Source organism: Neolamprologus brichardi, chromosome 3 (genome assembly GCF_056152115.1).
Source record: "Neolamprologus brichardi isolate AB-2024 chromosome 3, ASM5615211v1, whole genome shotgun sequence".
Lineage (NCBI taxonomy): Eukaryota > Metazoa > Chordata > Actinopteri > Cichliformes > Cichlidae > Neolamprologus > Neolamprologus brichardi.
The window spans coordinates 4,277,372-4,303,547 of record NC_142106.1 but is presented as its reverse complement, the minus strand read 5'-3'; the positions used below and the strand labels follow the sequence as shown (position 1 = coordinate 4,303,547).

Sequence of the window (26,176 nt, the reverse complement as noted above, 5' to 3'; positions counted from 1 at the left end):
TGAAAAACACTGTGATCCTATGAGCTGCTATCAGGGCTGCTCCATTCTCAGGATTCTCATCTGGATGATTGAAGCAGATTATTGATGAAGTCAGCAAACAGCTTTCAAAATGGCTCTTTTTCCAGGGGAACTCCCTGAAATGTAAATCTCATGGAAATGAAGAAGAAGTCAAAGGCGTGGTTAGGCCCAGACTTGTGGCTGTTTGCAATGTAAAGCCCATGTTGCAGGCAGCTGCTGCTCCTTACTGGCCCACAGTCTCCACTGATGGATGTGTCAGCTCACTTGTACTGTAGCCACGGGGAGAGCGATGGAGAGGTGAAGCTGACAACCAGAGGTGTAGTGCTATTTGTTGAAGCAGCCCAGCGCACCGTGTGCCATGGAAGCACAAGTTTCCAGAGATGATTGGACTGTGAGCAGAAATGATCCATGTTGGACTGAATTTAAGAACAGATCATAAAGTCCTCTGTGTGCCCAGCCCGTCTGTCTGAGCATCTTCATCAGTGTGCAGCTGATCTACAGCTAATGTGCTGATTGATGAGCAGCCTGTTCATGGTGATGATGAGAAACAGATTGGATTCAAAGCACAAATGAGTGTGTGAAAAAGGAGCAGCAGCCATGATAGAGCGAGTCATCTGCTGACAGAAATAGTGGAGTGAAGGATTTGTGCAGCGTTTCTCTGTGAAAACAGCTGATTCAGATCAATGAGAGGAGGATGAAGGAGAAGCAGCATGTTTCTGATAGAAGGATCACTGCTGTGCTACAAACTGCTGGGACTGTGTGTGAATGTGTGACGGCTCAGCTGGAGGCAGGATTGGTCCAGAGGAGAGCTGCTTTATTCCAGACTAACTCTTCTAGAAAGCTGAAATCTGTGTGGAACAGCTGACCTGTACCATGTGGAAAAGAACAGCAACACGATTCAGCGTCAGATCCCGACACATCCACGGATTCATCCCGTTACAGGAACTGTGCCACACGTGGCCTCTGTTTGTTCTGCATGTGATGCTGCAGGGATTTCTTCAAGTCACTATAATATAGTGTCAGATGGACACATGAAGCTAACACGGCACATCTTTGTGAGTCTGCAGCATGTTGACACACATGTCAGTGTTGTACAGATCTGAGAGCAGCACAAACAAACTCCATCAAAGTGATTTGTGCTGTTGCAGAGCTGTGTGACTGCATTTGTCTTCATTATGGACACATTTCTACAAATGGGACTAAACATGTGACCCTCTGCACATCCGTGGCTCAACAGTGCACCCATTGGCTGGATGCAGCTTGTATTGTGGCTCCTCCCCCTTAGCTTCAGGTCAGTTTAGCTGTGTTTCCTCCAAATCCCAGAATTCCTGAGGAGCAGGAATATGTGTGGCTGGGCTCTAAACACTCAGGGTGAGGACTGAGTGAAGAGCTACAGGACAGAGCCAAAGTTTCAGCACTGCGCTCACAGCTTTGAGACGTCCAACTGGTCCTGATAACATCTCCCCTCTCGTTCCACATACATGAAGACTGCTAGAAGCAGCTATCAGCCACATCAGGCTCACATCATGCTTGGTATTAAACATGCTGCAGTCTGCAGTAAACTCCCTGCCACAAAGCTTTGAGTGCTCTGAAAGGGAATCTCCTCCAAATGCACCTGTAACAAGGTGACCTGCAGAAATAACTGTGTCCACGGGCAGAGTCACTAACACTCTGCACCACAGCTAAACCTGCTTTGGAGCTAAAAAGCTGCTGTCAGGGTTTCCTGCAGAGCTTCACAGGAAATGTGGAGACTGAAAGCTGTGGACAGTTTCTGTGGCTGGATTATTTCATATGTGTTTGTAGGAGTTTCACTTTCAAAGTTTGGAGTAAAGTGTTGAAATAAATCAGGTCTGTGACGCACACTTTACTGCAGATTGTTCTCAATGGAACACAAAAAGCAATCAAAATGTGATTGATCCTGATGTGCTTGTTGCTTCTAGCAGTGTTCATGTATTTGCACAGAGAGGGGGAGATGTTATCAGAGTGTGTAAGTGATCAGATCTGATGCTGAATCATGTTCATGTACAGTCAGCTGATCCTCACAGTTCAGTTTGTAATCATGCAGCTCTCCTCTGATAAATCCTGAGCTGCACCTGAGTGTCAGTCCTCAGGACCTCACACAGTCCCAGCTGTTTGAAACCAATGAATTTACTGCACTGAGGAACTCAAATGAGTCAGTGAGATCATCAACATGGATCTTAAAATCAGCAGCTCAGATCATGTGATCACACATAAGAACCATGGAGCAGGAAACATCTGAGAGTTCAGCTCCAACTCTGATGGAGTCTTAGGAGGGTGGAGATACCTGCACAGATAGGAGCTGTTTCACTCTTTAACAAGCAGCACCTCCAAACTACACCCTTCATCCACCTTAATAGGGGAGCATTTGAAGCCAAAGCTCCACCCACCCAGCCACTTTCTCTGGGCTGACTGAAACAATCATATGTGGGGTCAGAGTTCACAGACTAGACAGTCCTCTCCAGATTTCATCCTGTTTCTGTTCAAAACATCAAATCAAGCTGATGGGAAGTTGTAAAATCCTTCAGAATAAAAGCCTGACTATTCAGAGCTCCAACATTAAGAAGAGCAAAGTGAACCAAGGTGGATGGAGGCAGCAGAGAAACTGTAGGGTGGAGCTGAATGCTTCATCAATGGGATGATGCAGCAGATTTTCTCCACCTTGCACAAACTGTCCTGTTAGTTATCATGACTGGAACATCCAAAATGTCTCCAGAGGCTCCGAGTCCAGCTGAACATGTATTAGTGTTTAGAGTGGAACTGAGATGGTAGGGACTAGGACCTGGGGGACGTCAGTCAGTGACGGAGCGGTCAGCAGGTGTGGGCAGGTGTGGACAGGTGCTTGATGGAGTGTTTCCTGCTGGACTCCATATGATATGTTAGCAGAGAGGATCTGGCTCCTGATTGGTTGAAGTGGAGCCCATCTGCTGCAGAAAGATGCCTCCTGTCCCAGAAAACATTGAAGTTGTCTCTAAAGCCCAGGCTGTGGGAGTCACACACAGAGGAGAGCCAGGTGTGGAGGCCGAGCAGGACCCAAACGCCCCACGGCCACAGGTGGGAGTGGGGCCGGAGATACAAACACTACGGTGGGCTTGTTTCACAGCCTCACAAAGACACACAAAGTCCAGTTTGAGGAAGTGGGAGCGCTGTTTGGAATCCGGTTTGTGCCCATGTGGATAAGGATGGTGTCGGCCTCCGGACGGGATCGTATTCTGCCAGGAAACTTGTCTAAAATGTCCCAGAGCATCGGGCTGGGAAAAGACAGAGCGTACGCCTCCTTTATTGTGAAATTCCTCACCATGGTAACTGAACACATCAGCTGGTCTGCAGCAGGTTATGTTCAGAGTTTGAGGCTCAAATTGGCTCAAAGTGTCCCATTTTCACTGATGGTTTTCCCGACGACATGCTTCAAGTGTGATCTGGATCCTCTGCTGAAGGAATCTGCTTTCTATCCACAACCTGTTGATCCGTATCTGACTAACAGCAGTGCAGGAAGCCCTGCAGTTATAGAGAAACTGTCTGAGTCGCATTGTTGCTGCAGTTTACCTGCAACTGCTGAAGAAAAAGTCTCAATGTGTTTGTGTTTGGTCCTAATCTGCTGCCCAGTCTGTTTGACACTGCTGGATTTCCAGCTGATAGATGACAGATTAGAAACTGATCAGTCTATTGATCACACAATATTCCATCAATAGAACTGATTTGACTTTGATTTGTGTAACAAAGTGATTTCCACGTCTCCTTCATGATGTGACAGTGTCAGAGCTGAATGCACTTGTAGAGTATCATGTTTTTATGGCTCACATTTAAAGTGTTCCAGCTCTAATGTACAGCTGTCATATTAGAAATAGAAGCAGCTCTGATTTTAGTGCTCAAAGAAATCTATGAAGTTATGAATTCACACATGAACAGTTTTCTGCAGCGTTCCTCTCGGCCTTATTTGCAGCTCCACTCTTGTTTTTGCTCTAATAATTATTTCTCTCCATGAGCTGTTTCTCTGCCTGAAGGAGGCGCCACTCCATCTCTTCATTTAGTGCAGAACAAGAGTCACATGATGCTGCTCTGTGACCACCAATCACACTTTGTACAGCTCATGTTGTGTTTGTTGTCCTCTCAGTGTGTCAGGTGGAGGTGGAGGAGGGGGCGGAGTCTGTCCAGCTGCCCTTCAGAACCACACAAAACCTGCCTGAAGACGCTAAAGTGGAGTGGGAACGCTATGAACCTAAACCAGTAATACCTGTCCATGTGTATGAGAACGGCTCTGACAAACAGCACCAGGTTTACAGAGACCGAACGAAGATGAATGAAGACCTGCTGAAAACTGGAGACCTCAGTCTGACCCTGAAACACCCCACAGAGGGAGACAGTGGAGGATACAGATGTTTCGTCTGGAGTCATGGAAACATCATGAGATGGAAAACAGTGCAGCTCAAGGTCAAAGGTTTGTTTATTATTTTTCTGTGTGTGTGTGTGTGTGTGTGTGTGTGTGTGTGTGTGTGTGTGTGTCTGACTGTGTTGTGTCTCCTCTGCAGGGAGAGTTCAGGTCCAGGATCAAACAGGGGACATCAGGAACAGAAGCAGCTCCATTGATCCGACTCCTCTGATGGCTGATCAATCAGTTTGATCTGTGTGTTCTTTGATTATTGATCAGTGATGTCAGAGTGGAGTCAGTGTGATGTTGTTGTTGTGTGTTTGAGACTTTTAGTGTCCATGAAGGTCTCTGCTGCCGTAGATCCTCTGAACTGTGACAGAGGTCTCACTCTGGAGGAAACTCTCAGCACTTTCCAGCAGCTCCTCCATCATGGAGGACGTTCCCTCACTGTAACAGGTGGAGGAGAGAGGAGAGGAAGCACAGGTGGATCCTCTGAGGAAGAGGAGCGTTCCTACAAACCACATGATCACATGACCAGAGGACAAGCATGTGTAGAAACACATTAAAGTCAGCCTGTAAACACGTTTGTGTAAATTCTAGTCGTGTTTTTCTGTTACATTCAAATAAAAACAGAGAAAACAGAACAAATGCTGAAGCTGTCTGTGTGAAATAAAGGAGTTAAAGTACTCACACACACACACACACACACACACACACACACACACACACACACACACACACACACACACACACACACACACACACACACACACACACACACACACACACGCACACACACACACACACACACACACACATCTGTCCAGCAGCTGTCTGAGCTGCAGTCTGTATTGTGTGTGTAATATCTTCATATGTTTCTAACATTACAGTTTTATCTTCAGGTGTAAAATCAGCTGCTCTGCTGTCTTATCCCCTGATCCTGTGTGATTGATTCGATCCTGCAAACGCCACAAATTTCATTTCAGCTTTTATTTGAAAGCCAGCGAGTAAAAGGATCAGCGATAGTTTTCAGAGCGATGCCAAAGCTTGGCTTCCTCTCCTACAGCAGCTTTTCTTTCTTTTCTCTCCCTGTGAAATACAGCAGCTGGACCTTTAGCTGCAACACACTGTGAGACAAACTGCACACAAACACTTTGTGTGTTTGCTGATGTTTGTTGAGCTGATAGAAACGCTGCATTTGAAATTAGCTGACACTTCAAAAACGTTCGTCCCTTTATGCTCGCTGCTCTTCAGCAGGGCTAGCTAGATGCTAAAGTAGCGCTAACACAACTTCCAGACACCTGCAGGCGTTCAGGTGTTGTCCCAAAAACATATCAAATAAAAACATGGCCCACTTTAAGCCCTGACTGTGACTCACAGTTTGACTCTTTGGTCTCTTTTTATGTGATTAATAAATGAACAGGATTTCCTTTCATGTGTTTCTGTTTAGGCTCAAATCACTTTGATGTTTGAAGCTCGCACTGATGAAATAATAACTCCCCTCAAATGTGTTAAACCTAAAGTAACCAGCCTGTTTGAACATGTAAGGAGTAGAAAGTACAGATGCCTGTAAATCCTACTTAAGTACAGTAACAGAGTATTTGTACTTAGTTACTTCCCACCTCTGGCCCTACCGTTTTATCCCATATGACTAAAGGCAGGTAGGGGCTGGCTGGATTCAGCAGAGCAAACATCTAATGTAGTCGTGGGCTCACAAGTCTCTCTGGATGCTGTCATGTTGTAGTTGCCATGGTGACACAAGGTTTGGCCCTGACCAAAGTGCTCGGCACAGACATGGTAGAGAAGGCCGTCACTAAATGATGGAGGCGGGGAAGCGAGACTCAGACGGGTCAGGTATCCTGGTGTTACTGAGGAGAACTCTGCTCTCTCTTTCTAGTCCCTGTTATTTACTCACACTGTCCCATTTAAAGCAGCTGAATCCTCTGTGATGCTGTTCACACAAATATGGTTGGATCACGCTGAGACTGAAGGGACTCTGACTGTCAGCTCACTCTTGAACACACTGAGTTTCTGGGAGTCTGGCAGATATAAGACCCTCTTCAGGAACTGAGTCAAAGAAGAAAAAGTGGATTTTTTCATTTGATCGTCATTTTTCACTGGACGTGGGTAAAACTCCTGGATATCAAAGACATTCTGAGGATCACTGAAGTTAAACGGCTGAAAGTTTAAAGAGAATTGTAAAATGATAAGATAACGATTGACTAATAAGATTATCTGACAGGTCCTTAAAGTGGCCCCTTGGTGGAGCTCAGCAGGACGACAGGTGGCTGTGAGCTCATTTTAAAATAATCATAGAATAAACAGAAACATTAGCAGATGACGTTTGAAGGCTTTACATGTGTTGGATATGAATGTTTGGAGCCCAGATCATCATTTGTCTTGTTTCAGTGTGAATGTTTTTCTCCATGTTGGCCTGAGGGTGGAGCTGTTTAGCCTGTGCTGAGTATTTGTCACTATGCTGAGTTGTGGGTGGAGTCAGTGATTGGCTGAAGGTGCCTTCTTTAAAGCGGGAACACTGGCTCAGCTTTCCTACCTCCTTACTCCCAGCTGGACCACGCTGCATCAACAAGTGATTGTCTGTGTGTGGAAGAGTGATGCCATTGTACACACTGTAAATATCTTCTTCAGCTGTGTGGGTGGAGAAGCTTTTCTGTTAGGGAGACGGTGTCCTTCTCACCTTCAGACATGAGATTAGAAAGAGAGAGAGTTCAGATTACAGAGCAGATATGAATGAATGAATCTGTGCTCGTCCTCACGGCTCCTGCATGCTTTTAAAAAAGTGTGTGTTCAGCTCTGATCTCCAATCTGTTCTTTTCTCTCTTTGTTTCCTGGGTTCATGAATAGCTCTACGGGACATTTATTTATGGCCTCACCTACTGAGTATCCATCTGATAACAAACAGGGTGTTGTGCTCAGAACCTCCTGTTCTAATCTAATCTACTGTGTGTGTGTGTGTGTGTGTGTGTGTGTGTGTGTGTGTGTGTGTGTGTGTGTGTGTGTGTGTGTGTGTACCTGCAGAGTTTCTGTAGCTGAAGCTGCCAGCAGGAAGGTCACGACCCCACATGTGCATCTAAGGGTTAAAGTCACTTAAAACTGCGACATCTGTTCTGAACATGCTGGGGTGAAGACCGCAGAGCCTGAGAAGAGGAAGTAAGTAGCTGATGTTATGGGAGGATAAATAGGTGCCGCCACGCCTCGAGAGCTCAGAGCTCGCATGACTGTGTTAACCGTCTGTTTCCTCTCCCATGCACATGGTCATATAGGCGTTGGTTACAGCTAACCGTGTCTGCAGACTTTGTTCATCTAAATTTCACCACAGTTTGTGTGTCAGTTCTTCTCAGAGAGTCTGCAGGACAGTTTGGTCTGGAAGCTCCTCCTGTGTCCTCGAGGATCAGAGTGTAAAATGAGATGTTTTGTGCCCGTGAACAAAGATCTGCTGAACTTAAAAACCTGATAACGTTCCCCCTCTGAGATCTCCATCATCAGCAGGTAAACAGTGAGATCTGCTCTGAGCTGCTCTGTGAACACAGACCACACTTTGTGCTTTAGACTGTTTGAAACTGCAGCATTCAAACAGTGGCGGATCTAGAAAATGTTACATGCGAGGGCCAGAAGAGGGGGATCAGGTCTATGCAGGATGGCACATACCTCTTCAGTCAAGTATGTGAAAACCCCCTATACACAAATGGAGTACATTTGTGCACAGTAACTGAAAACTCTTCAATATGAGAAGAAGAGAAAGCAACACCAGAAACAGCACACAGTAGACATAACTACCAAAATAAAAGGTTACAACAGCAGAGAATACCTGACATGAAATTAGGGCGCACAGGAGGGCAGGAAACCGGAAACCCAGGGAATCAAAGTAAAAGTAAAACTAAGAAACTCTGACAATAAAACTAAAACAGGAGATAAATCAAATACCAAACTCACAATGACACGAACTATGAACACTGTGCAGAAATACAGCAATCACAGGCTTGTTTATTCACTTAATTAACCATTAAGTAAACCGTGTTCGGTATAACCTGCATGAATACCAATCAACTACATTTAATTTGACCAGATTATGATAAATGTAACATTTTACAGTGTATTTATGTAACAAAATACATGGAAAATTTCCCTGTAATTAATTTAGTTAAAGTCAGAATTTAAGGCATGACCTTTTTGGGGGTCCAAACTCAAACTATGAAATAACAGTGAGGACAGTTGATCATATTATTATATTAATACTTTTTCTTTTTATTTAATTATTTATTCGTTTTTATTATTTCACACACACACACACACACACACACACACACACACACACAGCCATCATCTATACAGCTTCTAAACTTACTGTCAGTTTTGCAAAACTAAAACTGTAATTAGGTCAGCTTACATTAATATAAACCCACGTGGATCAACCACGTGTTCCTGAAAGCAGCTCGCTGTCTGCAGTGTCTGTGCTCCCTGCTGCTTCTCCTCACTTTCATGTTTAGAGTTCTGCAGAAGGATTTTATTTTGAAGGCTCTGACAGGAAGTTGTGAGGTGTCTCTGTCTAACTTCAGAGGAGGAAACTTTGTTCAGTGTGTCAGCGGTGCTGTGATCGAGCTGCGTGCGCCTGTTCCTCAGAGTTAACGGGACTTTCAGCGGAGAGGAAGATGCTGCTGCGGCTCGTGCTGCAGGTCCTCGGTAAGAAAGCACACACGCAGACTGACACACACACAGTGTGTAACACGAGCTGACTGTATGAAGCCCCTCTGTGTAGTTACTGTGATCCCTACATGCGGGCTTCATGTGGGGCGGGTCTCCCCATGACAGCTGAGCTCATCATCCTGATATCTGCTTGTTAAGAAGTGCGTCAGTGCTCGTGTGCGTGTGATTCACGGCAGAAATAAAAGTATTTTGTATAAAAACTAAAAGCTTGTCTCACAATATTAAAAGCCCCGTTTACCATAGAAAGCACTTTAATGTGTCAAAAATGGTTTTTGTTCACAATAACGCCACGTGCACAATCATCTGTGTTCAAGTTCACTGATTAATAAAGTTATAACAATCCTAAAACAACAAATAGACATTTTTCTCTTTTTTTATTCAACACCAGATGTTACTCTGTGTGTTTGTACATTTTTAATGCTTAGTCTCAGAATAACTTGTGTCCTGAATTGCCCCCTTATAGAAATCCCCCTGAACAGGTCCCCTCCCTGGTCCTCTGGTCACATGACTTACAGTAAGGTCCACAGTAAGATCGTCACCCCTGTTTTTGTTTTTCATACATCAGAATGTCTCACTGTGACTGTTACTGTACAAACTGATATCTTTGTACGGTTGGTGTTCATTTCATGTCAGGAGATAGAACAAATGTGAAAACTAGGAAATATTAATGCATTATAATATTGTTACTATATTTAAGAAGTATTATATATGCTGGTGGTACCAGGACAAACGTCAGTAAAGGTGTCCATGTAAAAGTGTGTTTAGACGTCGAGGTCAGGTGGTACAGCTGCAGAAGTGTCACTTCATGAAATCAGTATGTTCTTAAAAGCTTTATTACGTTTCTCAAACTGTTTTTAACAGCTGTTATTATGGTTGTTATTTTTATTTCATGGGGTTGAAAAAACTGTCATGAAAAATGTTTCATCTGCTTAATGAGAACTTCCTTCTTTTCTAAGCCCGACACATGAAAGCAAATCAAAATGCACGTTCCCTTTGGTTTAGTCACCCCTGTTATATCCTGTCCACTCGGTTACCTGTGTGTGTGTGTGTGTGTTGTTTTTATGGTTAAAAATTAACTTAAATTTCTTTTATAGATGTCCTTATGATTAATTGAAGGGAGTAAATTTACAAAAAAGAATATTTAAAAAAAAAATGAAAATGAAACAAAACCATCCGTCTTCAAAGTCGATGACGCCTTTTCTTTAACAATGCTTGTTTATTAACACGTTCATCGTTTGCAGATTACAGTCAAGGATTAAAAGCACTTCATTCGTAACAGAGACAAGTCTCAGAACGTTTCACTTCCGTGTTTTTCAGACGTGCATCAAAGTTTTCTTTGATGTTTTTTAAGCATCCTTCGAGTTAGTTTTTGTTGGATGGGAAGAATCCATGTTTGAGTACTTAGCAGAAAACGTGGCTTCTGAAACCACTTTCCCCACGATGAGAACCACTAGAAAAATCCACAGCATACAGGTGATTAGTGTTTTTTGTTGTGTGTGCTTGTGTCTCCTTCCAGTTTCCCAGCATGTCCTGGCTGTGATGGTGGAGGTGTATGAGGGGGCAAAGTCTGTCCTGCTGCCCTGTCAGTACACAGGTCTTATACTTACGAACCCCACAGTGCTGTGGACTCGCAATGATCTCGACTCCAAATCTGTCCACGTGAGACGAGAGGAAACAGATGATGTAACAGGACAAAACCAGCGTTACAGAGGGCGCACATCAATGAGGCCTGATGCTCTGGACACTTTAGACTTCAGCCTCACTCTGAGAAAACCCCAAATGAGTGATAGTGGCAACTACACCTGCTCCATCAGAAATGAAAGGGCAGAACTGAAACTGACCGACGTACAGCTGCATGTCAAAAGTAACAAACCCAAACAAACAAAAAGAAAAATGTCAAATTAAAGGTTGATAGAAAAGGAATTTCTTTTGCTGAAAACTGGAAAATGGCATTAACATTTTCCAGATGTAACCAGTCTGCAAACATCATCATCATCAAAGTATCTAGCTTTTAATTATCTGAATCTTGCGAACAAAGTTTTTATCTGACGTAAAATGTATAGAAATCATACATATATCAACAAGACTGTACATCACTGTCACAACAGCGTTTGTTTTCATTCAAAGGCTTTATGGCTTTAATACCTGGTGGGCTGGTCTGTAGTGAAAATGCCCAATTTTTTGTCCCAGTCCAGCCCTGCAGGTTAATACTGGCAGTGTCACGATGCCAGCTGACTGTATTTCATCATCAGCCAGTGTTGTTCTTTATACATCAATATTACCAAAGTTTACCATAAGGCAGCATATAAAGTATTTACTTGCTTTCAGGTTTTATTCAAATGTTAGTCTTTTCATTTGTTTCCCCACTTTTTTCCTGTTTCAAAATCAAACACCAGTTTGTGAGAAGATTATCTTCTTTTTTTAATAGGCATTGGTTTTGCATTGGCTAATTTGCCAATTGTATGTTAAAAATGTTCGTATTTTAATATTCAAAAATGTTTTTGCCCAAAACATATGTGCACTACATGTCAGTGAAAATACTATGCAAATATTGATGTCCTTGACTGCTGAATAAACACTGACTGATTGTATCTCTTGTACTTTATCGACGCAGTATCTAACAACTTTGCACCATAGTGGTTAAAATCTCATTCTAATAAGAGTTAAAAGTGCATTCGGTTATTAGGTTTATAGGGTTATTGAATTATGCTTAACAGTTGCTAGAATTGTTTTTAACATTATCTGCCAATTACATCTGCCACCCTTCTCCAAATCTGTGCCCCTGCCTGGCCCCCCCCCAACAAAAATTTTCTAGACACGCCACTGCTTGAGATGTGAGAGATTTGTGACGTTTAGCGTGTTTGGAGTGTGTAGTTAATGTGTTGTCTTGTGTAGTTAGTGTGTAGTGTTGTGGATAGTGTTGTGTTGTGTGTCAGAACAATGAGGCGACTGCTGTCTCCAGGTAGAAACAGGAGTGATACACCTGCTGCTGTCAGGCTTGCAGGGATCAGCTGTGATGTTTCCTTTATAGTGGACAGAAATATTTGCAGTGGCACAAATAATTTGTGGCATCTTATTGAAGAACGGCTGATTGTTCTGTAAACAGTTTGAAATGGTTATTTAAAAAAATCAAGGTAAAAGGTAAATGGCTGCAAATCACTTTGCTGTTTGCAAAACTTGTGCATAGGATTTTAAAATTGACAATTTATATTTACATTTAAAGTTATGAAATATGATCATTAAACATGTTTGTGGTTGTTACAGTAAACATAACATAATAAGTAAATATAACTTTTTCTACTCTGATTTTATGTTTTTTGTCTGATTTTAGATCAATTGTGTTCATACAGTTTGTCAAAATGAAAACATGACTGTAAATTCAGACACGTGAGGTTGTGCTGAAAAGGATGATACCACCAAGGCAAAGTAAACAGTTTTTAAAGGTGAAATGTGGAGAGAAAAACAAAAGTAGTTAAAAATGGCCAATTATACCCTGGACCCCAGAGGGTTACACGTTTTTTGCTTTTTTTAAAGTAACACAATAGTTACTTTTCAAGCAATTAATTACTTTTAGAATATTGTAACTCAGTTACGTTTTTGAAGAAGTAACTAGTAACTATAATTAATTACTTTTTCAAAGTAACTTGCCCAACACTGGTGAGGACATAAAACATCAGCTACCTAAAGTCCTCAAATATAAAAGAGATCCTCTGTTCTTAGATGTTATTGGACCTGAACGGAAAACACTGAGAAGGACAGAATAAACCCAGCCTACTCTGTCACGCTCTTTCACATTAGTTTTACACTGGTCAGTGTAAAGTTAAACAGCACAACAAGGACAGACAAAACTGTCTCTGTGGGCAATCTGAATCCTGTCAGTGTTCAGGATACAGTCAGCTGTGGTTAATCTGGATCAGAGCAGAGACAAATACGTGTGTCTGACAGGAAGTTTAACCACAAGCTCCATACTGTATCTGTGTGAAATAGAGAACTTAGGTCAGGTTCAGGCAGCAGAACTACTCGGCTTGACTTAGGTTAGTTTAATAAAGTTTGGGGTTAAAGTCGACTCTTCCTCAGGACAAAATCTATGAGTTAGTACAGTTTGTTTTTTAGTATAAACCATAAAGACAAATCTCTGTGAAACCTGACCTGTGTGGCTTTTGTCCCCTCTGTGAGAAACATGCACATTATAAAGCCGACACATTCATTCAGTTTACTCTTTCATTCTAAAGTGAAAGTGACTGTGTGAGCTTTCTATACAAAGATGTGTAGTTGTGTTTACTTGACTTCAGTTTCAGTCAGAATTAAAGAGACTAATTGTGTTTAAGAGAGAAGAATCAGAATCAGAATCACAAAGGGTTTTATTGCCAAATGTTGAGCAGGTTTACAACATTAGGAAATTGCTGCGGTGCTCAGTGCAAACATACTGTCATATAACGCTTAAATAGACATGAAAATAAGAATAAGAATTAAAAGTGCTAAGTAGATAGATATATACATGAGTGCAGGTGGTGATCAGTGCAAACATGGAATGATGCAGTGAACACAGTGTAGGGTCATGTGTTAGTGGTGGGAACAGTCATACGCTTATTGTTCATGAGTCCAACAGCAGAGGGGAAGAAACTGTTCTTATGGTGAGAGGTTCTGGTGCGAATGGAGCCTCCTGCCTGAGGGGAGCAGGTCAAACAGACTGTGTCCAGGGTGTGAAGGGTCAGCTGAGATCCGAGCTGCACGCCCCCGTGTCCTGGAGGTGTACAGGTCCTGCAGAGATGGGAGTCTGCAGCCAATCACCTTCTCAGCAGAGCGCACAACATGCTGCAGTCTCTGTTTGTCCCTGATGGTGGCTCCAGCGTACCACACGGTGATGGAGGAGGTGAGGATGGACTCGATGATTGCGGTTGAATTTCTTCAGCTGCCTCAGGAAGTACATCCTCTGCTGGGCTTTCTTTATGACGGAGGAGGCAGAGACACCATTGATGTCACAGTTCCAACTACTCACACCAATCACATTCAGTCCAGTTCATGTGGACAATAATCAGATGTTGTAAAAGCAGAATGGGAGTTTGCATTTAAATAAATGATGAGTTCATAGTTAGTTTTGAGGCCGACCACAGTTATTCTATAACATGCTGGTAAAAAGGAGCCCTGTATATTTGAAGGATCTGCTTGAATGCAGAAGTTTGTGAAAGAAGTTCCTCCAGTGATTCTCTGCAGTTACCTTGAGTGGGTCCAGTCCAGCTCCAGTTACATGATGACCATTGTACAACATCTGTTGCAGCTGCATGCATGAACCAATAACAGCTAATACATTGTTGAAAACGTGTCTCTGTGCTTGGAGCAGATGTCTGTTCATGCAGGGTTTTACTGCTGGTTTCTTATTCCACCTTATTACCCACTCTGATACATGACTGAGTGCCCATGTGCATCAGTGGGTGTGGGCTGCTTCTCACAACAAGAGATTTAAGAAGAGTCTTCCTCTAACTAGGAAGTGATCCACAGGTGGCCTAACACATGGAGACAGACGAGCATTGGCACATTTAGACTCAGCAAATAATCCACGCAGACGTGGGGAGAACATGCAGACTCCTCACAGAAAGGCCCGACGGTGGGTTCAAACCCGTCGGCTCACACGGAGAAAATCTTCCCTTGTTACCCGCCGACTCAGCAGATTTGTGTCTCTACAGCTTTGTGTTCTTCTTCAAAATGAAATTCAAATGGAGGGTTTTGTTTGACACTAGAGATCAGAGATGCCCCACAGACCAACACATGAAGTACTTTCTATTTGTGGATTAGAATGAGAAATATATCTGTATTATCAGTTTATTATAATCTACCCGAATCAGTGTTTGGGATCAGATTTCTGTGTGGCCTGGTTCACTCACTTCATCATCATTTAACATCATTTTCTATTGACTTTGACTGTATAGAAATGATGCACACTTAACACCGTCTGTAGATTTCTTTGGTTAGTAGACACCTGCCTTTGTTCGCTCTAGAGTGGATATTATAATATGATTCCTGACTGGTCTCTACTCTGTGTGAGTCATGTCTAAACCCTGGGCTTCAGACTTCGGGCAGAGCTCCCTACAGCCATGTTAAAGAGCTGGAAAAGCTTCAACGTTGTGAATTGAGTGGCAGAGCTTACAGGCTCATAAAGGTTCACCTGTGATTTACAGGAAGCACTTCTTTAATCTTTGTCTTTAAATCAAAGTCATGGAAACTTCCTCCTCCAGTGACAAACATCAAAGTTTCATGTCTGACCGCTCACGGCACTTTTACACTTTTGTAGCGTTTTTTAAATTTAATTTTATTTTTTATTTAACCTTCATTTAACCAGAAAGATCCCATTGAGATTAAAAACCTGTTTTTCAAGGCCCTGGCCCAGATAGACAGCAGCAAGTGTCTCACAGTTAGAGAGATTACTCAATTAAACACAGGCAGCAACAACACACATACAAAAATAAAGGAAAAATTAAAAAATTCAATAAAATTCAGTAAAATTCAATAAAGTTCAAATAAAATTAAAAAAATTCAGTTAAAATGACAATCAATCTAATTGAAACAGTTGCATGTTATGGAGTTGGCCTCAAGGATCCTTAGTTTAGATTTAAAAGCACTTTAATGAAATGAATTCAGTCATTTTCCATTCGCTCTGCTGTTTGTTCCAAGCCGAGGGTGCTAAATGGACAAAAACTCTTTTACCAAATTCAGTTCGGACAGAAAGCAACAAGTAACCATGTGGACGAAGAGAATACCGACCAGCATGTTTCATTGCAAGCAGGGAACATCTATAAGAAGGCAGCAACCCAAGTATCGCCTTATATATAAAACTGTATAGATGAGAGTTCCTCTGACTTTCTAAAGCAGGCCATCCTATCTGAGAGTATAACTCACAGTGGTGAGTCTGAGATTTATGGTTAGTGATGATCCTCAGAGAAGCATGATACACAGAATCAACCATTCGAAGACATTGAGCAGAAGCATTCATATATAGAATATCTCCATAATCCAGCACAGGCAAGAATGTTGCAGCAACAAGCCGCTTCTTTGTATTAAAAGAGAAACACAACTTATGTTGAAAATAAAATCTCAGTTTTAACTTCAGATTTTTCACAAGATTCTCTACATGTGGTTTGAAGGTAAGTGAGTCATCAATGAAGAAAGGCTTTCTGCAAGGAGTCAGTGGCTTGGACAAGAGTTGAACCACAGCTGCAAATAACTGTATCATCAGCATAGAAGTGCAAGTTTGCATCTGGCACATTTAGACCAAGATAGTTTATGTAAATGATAAATAGAAGGGGCCCTAATACAGAGTCCCGTGGCCCTCCTTTGTGCACTGTTACAAATTGAGATGAGATTTGATGCACTGAGTCCTGTTACTGAGGTAGTTTGAGAAGGATGCTACTGCTGTCTCAGAGAGTCCTGACTGGAGGAGTCTACGTTTTAAAACACAATGATCAACAGTGTCAAATGCTTTTGACAAATCAATAAAAAGGGATGTGCAGTTGTTTCTTATCAAGTGCAACAGTATTATCATTTACACTTTCATTGCAGCTGTGATAGTACTTGGATCTTTCCTAAAGCCTGATTGATATTCAGATAAAATGGCATTAGTGTCTAAATAACTGCTCGCACACAAGAGCTTCAAGAACTTTGGCCAGCACAGATTAGATATTGGTCAGTAATTAGTTAACACTGCTAGGTCGCCCCCTTTTAATAGAGGGACAACAAAAGCTGATTTCAATACTGAGGGAATTTCATTCATATCCAGTGTGAGGTTGAAAAGTGTTGTAAGAGGCTCTGCCACAAAATCAGCTGCCAGTTTCAAGAAGTAAGGATCTAGTAAGTCTGGCCCTGGAGATTTTCTATGATCTAACACTTTAAGAGCTATTATTCTGATTGATTTGGATGGGGAACATGTGCACTATTTCATTGTTCAGGAAAATTCATTCAAGTTTTCAACAATAAATTTCAAGTGAAAAAGTTTTTTTTTTTGTTTTACAATAATAAAATAACAACAAGAATAATAATCATATGTTATTACTATTAACAATAATTGTTCTTGGCTTCATTTTCTCTTCCAGTCTTAAAACACTTCCATTCAGTGATTTGGGGGAAACATGAGACATTTAAAGGCCTTCATTTGTTTTTAATATCAGAGTTATTAATGAGTCACAGCAGCCCTGAATAAACACTTGAATTACTGTCTGAGCTGCTGCAGTTTCCTGCTGCGTCCACTGGGTGTCAGTAAAGCTGCAGGTGTCTCCTCTGTGAGTCCACCTGTGGGGGAAACAGTCCAGCTGGTACCTCCTTCTGCTCCTCTTACTCCTTTGTAGAAAGAGGAGGGGCATAGAGGTTAATGTTTGGGTGCACAAACTTTATACCACCAGAGATGGAGCAACAAGCAAAGCCATCACCATTTCACCTTTGAGGAGGCCGGCACACGTGTGAAGCTACATGCTAACACAAACTGGCTTTGCCGAGTCTCGTCCTCACAAACTCACCAAGTCACTCACCAACGTAATGGACATGATGGAGATGAGAATCATGTCTCCAGGACAGACAGGTGTCTAACAATAATCACAGAGAGCTGGCTGGATCACACTACTCCCCCACACAGCTGTGGAGTCTGAGAGGTGCTCCAGTGTTCGAGTGGACAGGTGTGTGTCCTGTAAAGCTGCGGGTGTGTGTGTCTACATACAGAACAGCTGCTGATGTGAACACTCTGCTCACAGGTTTGGAGTATCTGTCAGTAAAATGCAGAGTGGTCTACATGCCACTTTCTGCCTGTCTGCTCAAAGCTGTTTATATAGCACACAGGCTAATGCTAAGTTAGCACTGCAGGAGCTGTACTGTAGTGATGTGTCAGTCGCGAACGAAATAGCTCTTAGAGCCGGATCTTTGACGTGAACGACGCGAGCCGTGGGTTTTTTTTTTTCTCTCACCCTCTCTCTCGCACTTTTTTCCGCATCACTCTGCACGCGAGCCTTGTGCTTTGCGCTGGGAAGAGGGGGGAGGGGCGGTAGTTACACTGGCAGTAGCACAGGAACAGAGCGGGAGGGAGAGAGAAAGAGAGCCAGGGACAACAACGTCACATTAGAAAGGTATAGTAATCATCCACTATTTTCAGTTGCAGATGATAAAGGATTCAGAAAGTTTATTCATGCAGGTCCATATGACAGAGAATATGCATCTTCTTTTTGTTTTCATATTATAATTTATATTTAATTGTGTTGTGGTTTGCAGTGTTTTGTGTTGTTTCACTTTAAATTTGTTTAAAAGGAAAAAGCTGAAAATTTAAATAGTTAAAAGTTGAAATGTAAATAGTTGGTTTTTGTATTATATGATTTATTTATTACATTTTATGTGGAGTGAATAAATAAAAGTATATTTATGGTACCCTAGAGACAAAACACGTAAAAACTCAAAACACGTACAAAACACAACAGAAGTGCTCCAGGATGCTGGTCGCAGTGTTGAGCTTTTGTTACCTCGTGGCTACACAAGCCAGGAAGTACCAACAACCGGATTTGTTGTGTAGTAATAACAGGTAAATGAACTTTTTTTTAAATTATTTGAATAAATATGAGTGCTTGTGTGTAAATACACAAACAATACACACATGCTTTCAATTGTGTAATTTAAGTGATCTAGGTAGCTCTGTTTTGGAAGTTCACCCTCTAGCAGATCATTACATGAAGGAACCTTTTAAAAAACAAGCGCGTCCATGCTGACAGGTGTGATCACACGGGTGATCACACACACAAACTACACCCTTTTTGGCTCCTACCTCAAAGCACACTGTGCGCTGTCGATCTTACGTGCTGCACAATAATGTTTAACAAAAAGAAAAAAAGAAAAGGAAAGAAAAAAATGAAGTTCAGTTCATGCTAGAAATGTGTTTTGGAGTTTGTACATGTTTTGTCTCTAGGGGCCACCACATATATTTATATATAAACATATATAAATAAAACCACTTTTTTTACATTAGTAATTCCTTTTGTGCATAATTTTATATTATTGTTAATAATAAATTAATTAAAGCAACAAAACAACCTCATCTGTAACCGGAAGGTTGCCGGTTTGATCCCCCAGCTCTCTCTGTCCTGGTCGTTGTGTCCTTGGGCAAGACACTTTACCTACCGCCTACTGGTGTTGGTCAGAGGGGCCGATGGTGCGATATGGCAGCCTCGCTTCTGTCAGTCTGCCCCAGGGCAGCTGTGGCTACAACTGTAGCTGCCTCCACCAGTGTGAGAATGTGAGAGTGAATGAATAGTGGCATTGTAAAGCGCTTTGGGTGCCTAGAGAGCGCTATATAAATGCAATCCATTATTATTATTATTATTATTAAATCTAAAACTCAGAGAGCTTTAGATATAAAACATCAGCTGCATACTGTCCTTAATTTAAAGTGAAATCTTCTGTTCTTAAACTTCGATTTGATATCTTAGACCTGAAAACCTGCACAGCTTCATTGTTCAAAATTTACTGCAGTTCAGCTTTAGACTCACACACAGCTGGTTCATTTTTCTGTCTCTGTGTCCTCACTTTCCCAGCATGCCTCAGCTCTGGAGGTGTATGAGGGGGTGGAGTCTGTCCTGCTGACCTGTCAGGACTCTTCTGTACCTGCATGTCCCACTTTGGTGTGGAGCTGCCACAGCCTTAGTCCTCCAATCGTCCACCAGCGTAACCTGGCAGGAGATGAACTGAGAAGAGCTGTGGAGAGTGGGCAGGCAGGTGAGTCACAGGTAGGCTTTTCTCTCTTCAGCAGAAGCTCAAACCAGCTCAAAGATTCAGGTGAGCAGGATTTGCAGGACTCACCATGAGTTCTTCCACATGGAAGTATTTCCAGCTGTCAGAACACAAAAGAAAACAGGTGAGAAAATTCCCGAGGAACAAGCAGAGAGGAAAACACTGGACGGCAATTACCGCCACTGATAGGTAGCAGTCTGTTAGAGAGTGGAGGTGCCTGTTAGTCTTTAAATTCTACTGAGTGAATGAGCTGATGACAAACAGCCAGAGCCCAGGAAAACTGGAGATCAAGCCAGCCACCCGAGAGGAAAGAGAGAGGGAAGGAAACACAGAGAGGAAGCAGAGGAAGGAAAGAAGGAAAACAAACCTGACCTGCCAGGACCATCACGAGTTTCTACCTGCTCTGAAAAGGTGGTGCAAAAATACCCCATCTGTGTTGTTTCAAACAGTCCAGCTTAAATTACAAAACTTAAACTAATCTTAGACTAAACTTTAAAATAATTCTGACACATTATTTATTAAACACAGTCAACTCTGTGTTATCAGTGAGGGCATTGAGGAGCCCTACACTTACATAGACAATATATCACAAACATAGAGACAAGCAGGAGCTTTGGGTTATTGAACTTACGCTTTTTAAGCATGGCAACACTTTTTTATTGTTCTTTATTCAAATGACATTTAATACATGTCAGTCTGCTGATGTGTCAGCACTGAGGTGGAAGTTGTGGGCTGTAAAGAGGATTTTTCACAGTGGACAGTTTCATGTCACATGACTGACTTCCTCTTAAAAACAAAAGTGACACTTTCCTTTTGTGCTTTCAGTTGGAGAGAAATTGCTGCGTGTTTGTTTCTTTGTTCAGTCAGCAGCAGATTTAAAGGACTTTGTGTTTGTTTGAGCTTTTTACAGGAGGATGAAGACGTTGCTGATGATCCTGCTCCTCATAAATGGTAAGAAACTGAATGCAGATCAATCTGCACTCACACCACAGTTTAAGGCAGATAATCTCACTGTGTGGTGTTTATGTGATGATTTTAATTCATTGCTACAAAATACAAATGTAATGATGTGTGCTCTGTGAGAGTCGAGAGAAGCTTCTGTCCAAGACAGAAGTAACAGAGAAGTAAGAGCGACTTTACATTAGTAAAGATTCATGTTTTATGCTTTATTACATTTGACTTTGGCTGTACTTAAGAAATTACATATTTTTGCATTTAAGAAAATGTTTTCTTTAAAACTTGTAAACATGCAAATACAACGATGGGTTTAGTTGGGTTTTAGTTCAACTTTAAAATACTGAAAGTTCCAAAACAGAAACCAGTTATTCTGAAACACCTGTGATTCTTCACTTTTGAAGATTTATTATTCATCATTAATCAGACAAAAGCATTTTACAATAATTGACAGATGACTAAGTTACTAAAATAACAAATGGCTGCAGTTTTAGATGAGTGGTGTACTGAGTGTCCTCTCTGTTAGGCTGCATCAAAGCAAAAAACACACAGGGTGACCCCTCGGAATAAAAAGCTTATGAATCCAGAAATATTTGCTTCATCTATCTCCCAAAAAATGTAAAACCCAAGTCCAACATAACAGGTATTATAAGTATTAAGGTGACTGGAACGTCGCCCATGGACCATATGGTACAAAAACCTTACAACACACTTTCAGGATTGTAGGATTGTGGTGCTTTGTGGATGGTTGTGGTCAGGGCGGAGCTGCCAACAGATAGTGTGTCACTTTTAACTCTTTATGTCATGACCCTGTACCTTAAATTTAGTGACTTATTTTGTTACATGAAACCTCTCAGTGTTGAGTGAAATAAGGAGCAGCAGAGGATTGGACCTAAGACTAATATCATTTTATGCATGTTTAAAAAACATGTGTATGTACAAGAATATCTGAGGTGTATTTGTAGATGTTTAAAGATTCATATTTAGTTTCTTTTTTATAAAATGTCTCTTTTCGCGTTGTTGCCTCGGGGCAACATTATGCAGTTAACTACACTTTATCTGTTAGCAGTGGCTCGTGGTGAAAGTAGCCATTCATTTACCTCAGTCCTTCAATCTGCCCCTTCTTACTTGTATTCCTCACTTGTCCCCAGCTGGTGCAGCAGCCTGCTGTGACTGTGGGGCCTGGTTAGTAAGTGAGTGAGGGGGAGGGGCCAGTTGCACTAAGAGCTTTGATTGGACAATCCAGTGTCAGTAATGAAAATAAACAAATGGGCTGCTTTTCGTTCTTGTAGGGCCGTCTGTGTAGCAGCCACCAGTAAAATGCATGGTGTACCAGATTATCAGTCCATCCCTGATTCCAGTAAAAACGTTAGTTTGCATGGTGGTAACTTTGTGGTGGAAAACACCTCTGCGTGCACGATAAGCAAACTGGAGTGGGTCCATCAGTTGGGGTCAGTTGCTCTTACGATGTGCTGATTTATGATCTTCTCCATGGCCTTCATCACCAGGGAGCTGAAGCCACAGGACGAAGATCATTCAGAGACTTTGGGTTGTTTCTTCTGGGGATGGGGATGACTGTGGAGTGTTTCCACAGCTGGGGGACGGTGTGACTGTCAATTGAGTGTTGAAATAGAGTCTGGAACACACTTCCTAGTTGCCCTGCACAGTGCCTCAGAACTCGACTGCTGATGTTGTCAGGGCCGGGTGAGCTCCTCTCCCTGGTCTTCCTGAGGGCTCTCACCATGTCCTTAGTCCTGAAGGTGAGTGCAGAGCTGCCAGGTTTGAGTGAGGATCTGGACTCCTCAAGCTGGGCCATGTTGTCCGTCTAACACCTGGTGTAGAACGCGTTGAGGTCGTCAGGGAGGGAAGAGGGGTTGCTGCTCTCTACCTGGGGGTGGGGACTGCAGTATTCACAGAGGCCATGGTTTGAGGCCCTGCCAGGCTGAGCGGAGATCCCCTGTGGTGATTTTTTCTCCAGCTGTGTTTTTGTACTCCAGTTTAGCAGTTTTTATGGCCCTCTTGACGTCCCTGTTGACCTCCTTTTTATCCAGAGCAGAGCCGGTGAAGAAAATCCTAGAATAAAATAAAATATACATTGGGATAAAAATAGAATACAAATGCTTTATACAACTAAGTACAACAGGGATGACAGCTTAGCCACCATTCTCCTGTCACTCACCACCTCCACTGGGTCCAGAGGGCATCCTAGAACAGAGCTGGCCCTTCTGATCAGCCTATTCAGTCTCTTCCTGTCCCCAGCAGAGATGCTGCCACCAGCAGACCAGACTTTAAGTGACTTGTCAGGGGAACAGTGGTTTAAATCACCCAGGAGGAACTTGGCTACTGATTTCAGTTCATTTAATATGTGAGTGCACAGATTCATTCTCAACTGGACATAAATGATGATCAAAGGATTCATCATTTATGATGAATAAAGAATTCACCAAATCCCAACCTCTAACACAGTGCGCTGAGTCTTAGCATTGGATGTCCAGTATATTCTAATCAGTACAATTTAAACATTCACTGCACCTACAGTATCTACACTTGTAGATACTACAACATGCTGGTCCTGCAGGGACCAAATGTCTCCTGAAAAACAAACATAGAAAAGAATCTTTGACTGTCTGAGCTCATTTTCATATTCTCCACACTGCTGTGACCTTCTATATGTTTGTATTCAGCTTTCAGGGCACGCTTATATCACATTCATGTTTTGGGGCGTGAGCGAGTGTGATGGAGCGAGCCGCTCAGACTGTCACTACCCGATCCGTACCGGAAACCCGATCCGTACCCCGCATGCGCGAAAGGTGTCTACTTCCGGTCGCAGCGTTTTACGATAGTTACAGGTCAGAGTATCTGTTAAGATGTTAAGAATAATAAGTATCTTAAAATGTTTGCAATAATGAAGCATTTCAGTACAATGTAGACAAAAACAAAAAATAAAAAGATAGTTACGGATCAGGGCTCCCCGATCCTTATTGCGCATGTGCAGGGGTTTTCTTCTTCTTCTGTTCGTTTAATGGCAGTTTACTCCCCAGTGTACGAGGATACCGCCACCTGCTGACTGAGCGAATGAACCCTATTGTAAACTGAACAAGCGTCATTACAAACATGTGTTAAATTTGATTTAGTGATAGTCAAGTGTGTTTATGCTTGTCTGTGTGGAGAGGATTGATTAGAATAGTGATGATGATGTCCGCTATCACTGTCAATTGTCAGTAAACATTTAATCTGGCTGATGAATCTTCACGTGACATATTACAAAGTCTGTATTATTAACTCTGTAATTAGGCGCCATTCTTTTTATTTTACGGCGCTGTTGTTCAATCGGGGACGCTCTCTGTTGAGGAGAAAAGCATGAATTTGTTTGTAAACGGATTATCCATTGTTTAAATGTCCCGGTAGTCGAAAAGGAGGCAGAGCTGTGGAGAAATGCTAGGAGCTAACTGGGCGCTAACCGTATCATTCAAATATATTGAATGTCGCAATGTTGGCAAAGAGAGGAAATGAAGATTTGCGCATGCGGGGTACCGATCGGGTTTCTGGTACGGATCGGGTAGTGACACAGACGTGAGAACACAGCGGCCATTTTGGGAAAAAGTGTCTTTTATTTAACCACAAATGCACAAATATCCAACAGGAAGTGACACGGGGCCTCAAAGAGGTCAGCTGATCAGAACTAAAGTCAAACAACTTCACTCCAAACTAACTGCTCAACACAATCAAAGTGAGCCGACCCACAAGAAACAAAGAGGACTTAAATACTGGCTGATCAGAGCAGTGTGAGACATGAGGGCAACACAAATACCAACAATCATCTAACAACAACACAAACATTGGCCCCCAATGATAGGGCTGTGCTGGGTTTGGTCCAATCAGCACTTCCTGTGTAGAACTACCAGCAGCCCTCAGCAGTCACATGGAGCCTTCAGCAGCAGGAAAACAGACAGAATTTAACTGTGTTGTACAAAAGCTCACTAAATGTGCTCCAAACATAAAATAACACCACAGGATGGATCTTTGGTGAAATACAAATGATCTTTTTAATACACCTGTTACCCATGCATGGAGCATGCGGATTCACAGAAAAGTAAAGAATCTAAAAATAAAAAATAAGAAGTGAGAGACTGTACAGAAAGTAAAGGAAAGAAAAACACAAATATCTACCTGGTGAATCTTTACCTCAAAGTGACTCATGGAGCCTCTGTCTGTGTGTCCTCAGTTTCCCAGCATGCCTCAGCTGTGGAGCTGTATGAGGGGAACTCGTTCATCCTGCCCTGTCAGTATAACACTTTCGCTCTGACTGACCCCTCAGTGGTGTGGAGTCGCTCCGACCTCAGTCCTCCAACCGTCCACCAACGTCAGCTTCAAGGAGACGAACTGAAAGATCAAAACCAGCGTTACAGCGGCCGAACATCCATGAAGACTGACGCTCTGGAAACTGGAGACCTCAGCCTGAACCTGACCAACCTCCAACTGTCTGACAGCGCCACCTACACCTGCTCCGTCAGAGACCTTAGATATGGCTACATAAGACTGGGAGACGTACAGTTGCAGGTCAAAGGTCAGCAAAAAACACTCGGATCACTCAGTTTTATCACTCATATAAAACTTTATTATTTTACTGCTGAAAACACATGTTGACTACAAGTATCTTGGCTTGAGGTATATTCAGTAAAATATATCATTACATTCAGTCAGAGGTCAAAGGTCATGTTGTTCTTTGTGTTTCTCCACAGAACGGTTTCCATCCTGGGCCAAAGCTCTCCTGGTTCTTCTTGTGGTTTCTGGAGGTCTTCTATATTATTTCCGGCACTATTTCATGTCAGGTGAGTGTCTCCTACTACACTACCCATAATGCCGATGGTCAGCAGGTGTCCTCTGGTGGCTCCTTGACTGTGGCTCACACAAACTTGTTCCAGAAGCTGAAAGAGTTGAGAGTTACAAACAGCTGATACAGAGAGCTGAAGAGAAACTTCCAGGTTTGTTCCAGAAGTCAGAAAACCTCCTTCAGACTCAGTCATTGATCAGTGAAACAGCTCCACAACATGACTTTACTAAACAGTGTGTGTGTTTCACTGCATTGATCTGACACAGAGGCTGCATGTGGACAAGCTGTTCTTCTTCTGTGGTGGTAAACAGCAGCTGACATGGAAACATGTGCTGACAGTAAATGTTCCTCCTTTTGTGTCAGTCATTGATCCCCCTGTTTCTCAGGTTTTAATGGTCGAGTAGAAGAACCTCAATTATGTATGAATTTTAAAAAACTGGAGGTCATCAAGGTTGTTGACTTTAAGACATGCTGGTAGTTTAACTCTTATCTTTTGTCATAGATTA

General features: G+C 42.3%; 1 protein-coding gene across 14 annotated transcripts in view; it reads left to right on the top strand.

Annotated features, from left to right (window-relative positions):
* Window positions 1-26,176, top strand: part of LOC102789482 (methylglutaconyl-CoA hydratase, mitochondrial-like) — a 674,272-nt gene that overhangs the window by 13,118 nt on the left and 634,978 nt on the right. For 5 of the 14 annotated variants that reach the window (XM_087838450.1, XM_087838449.1, XM_087838457.1 and 2 more), the window contains 2 exons: window positions 4,151-4,474; window positions 4,566-4,846. The exons of 2 other annotated variants lie outside the window; for them this stretch is intronic. In XM_087838450.1, coding sequence (XP_087694576.1) covers window positions 4,151-4,474; window positions 4,566-4,657 — 416 coding nt within the window. In that variant the 3' untranslated portion in view covers window positions 4,658-4,846. Of the gene's footprint in view, window positions 1-4,150; window positions 4,479-4,565; window positions 4,847-20,796; window positions 20,834-25,061; window positions 25,404-25,578; window positions 25,669-26,176 lie in introns of those variants that run through there. 7 more of the 14 variants (XM_087838444.1, XM_087838443.1, XM_087838441.1 and 4 more) reach the window with 4 other exon arrangements.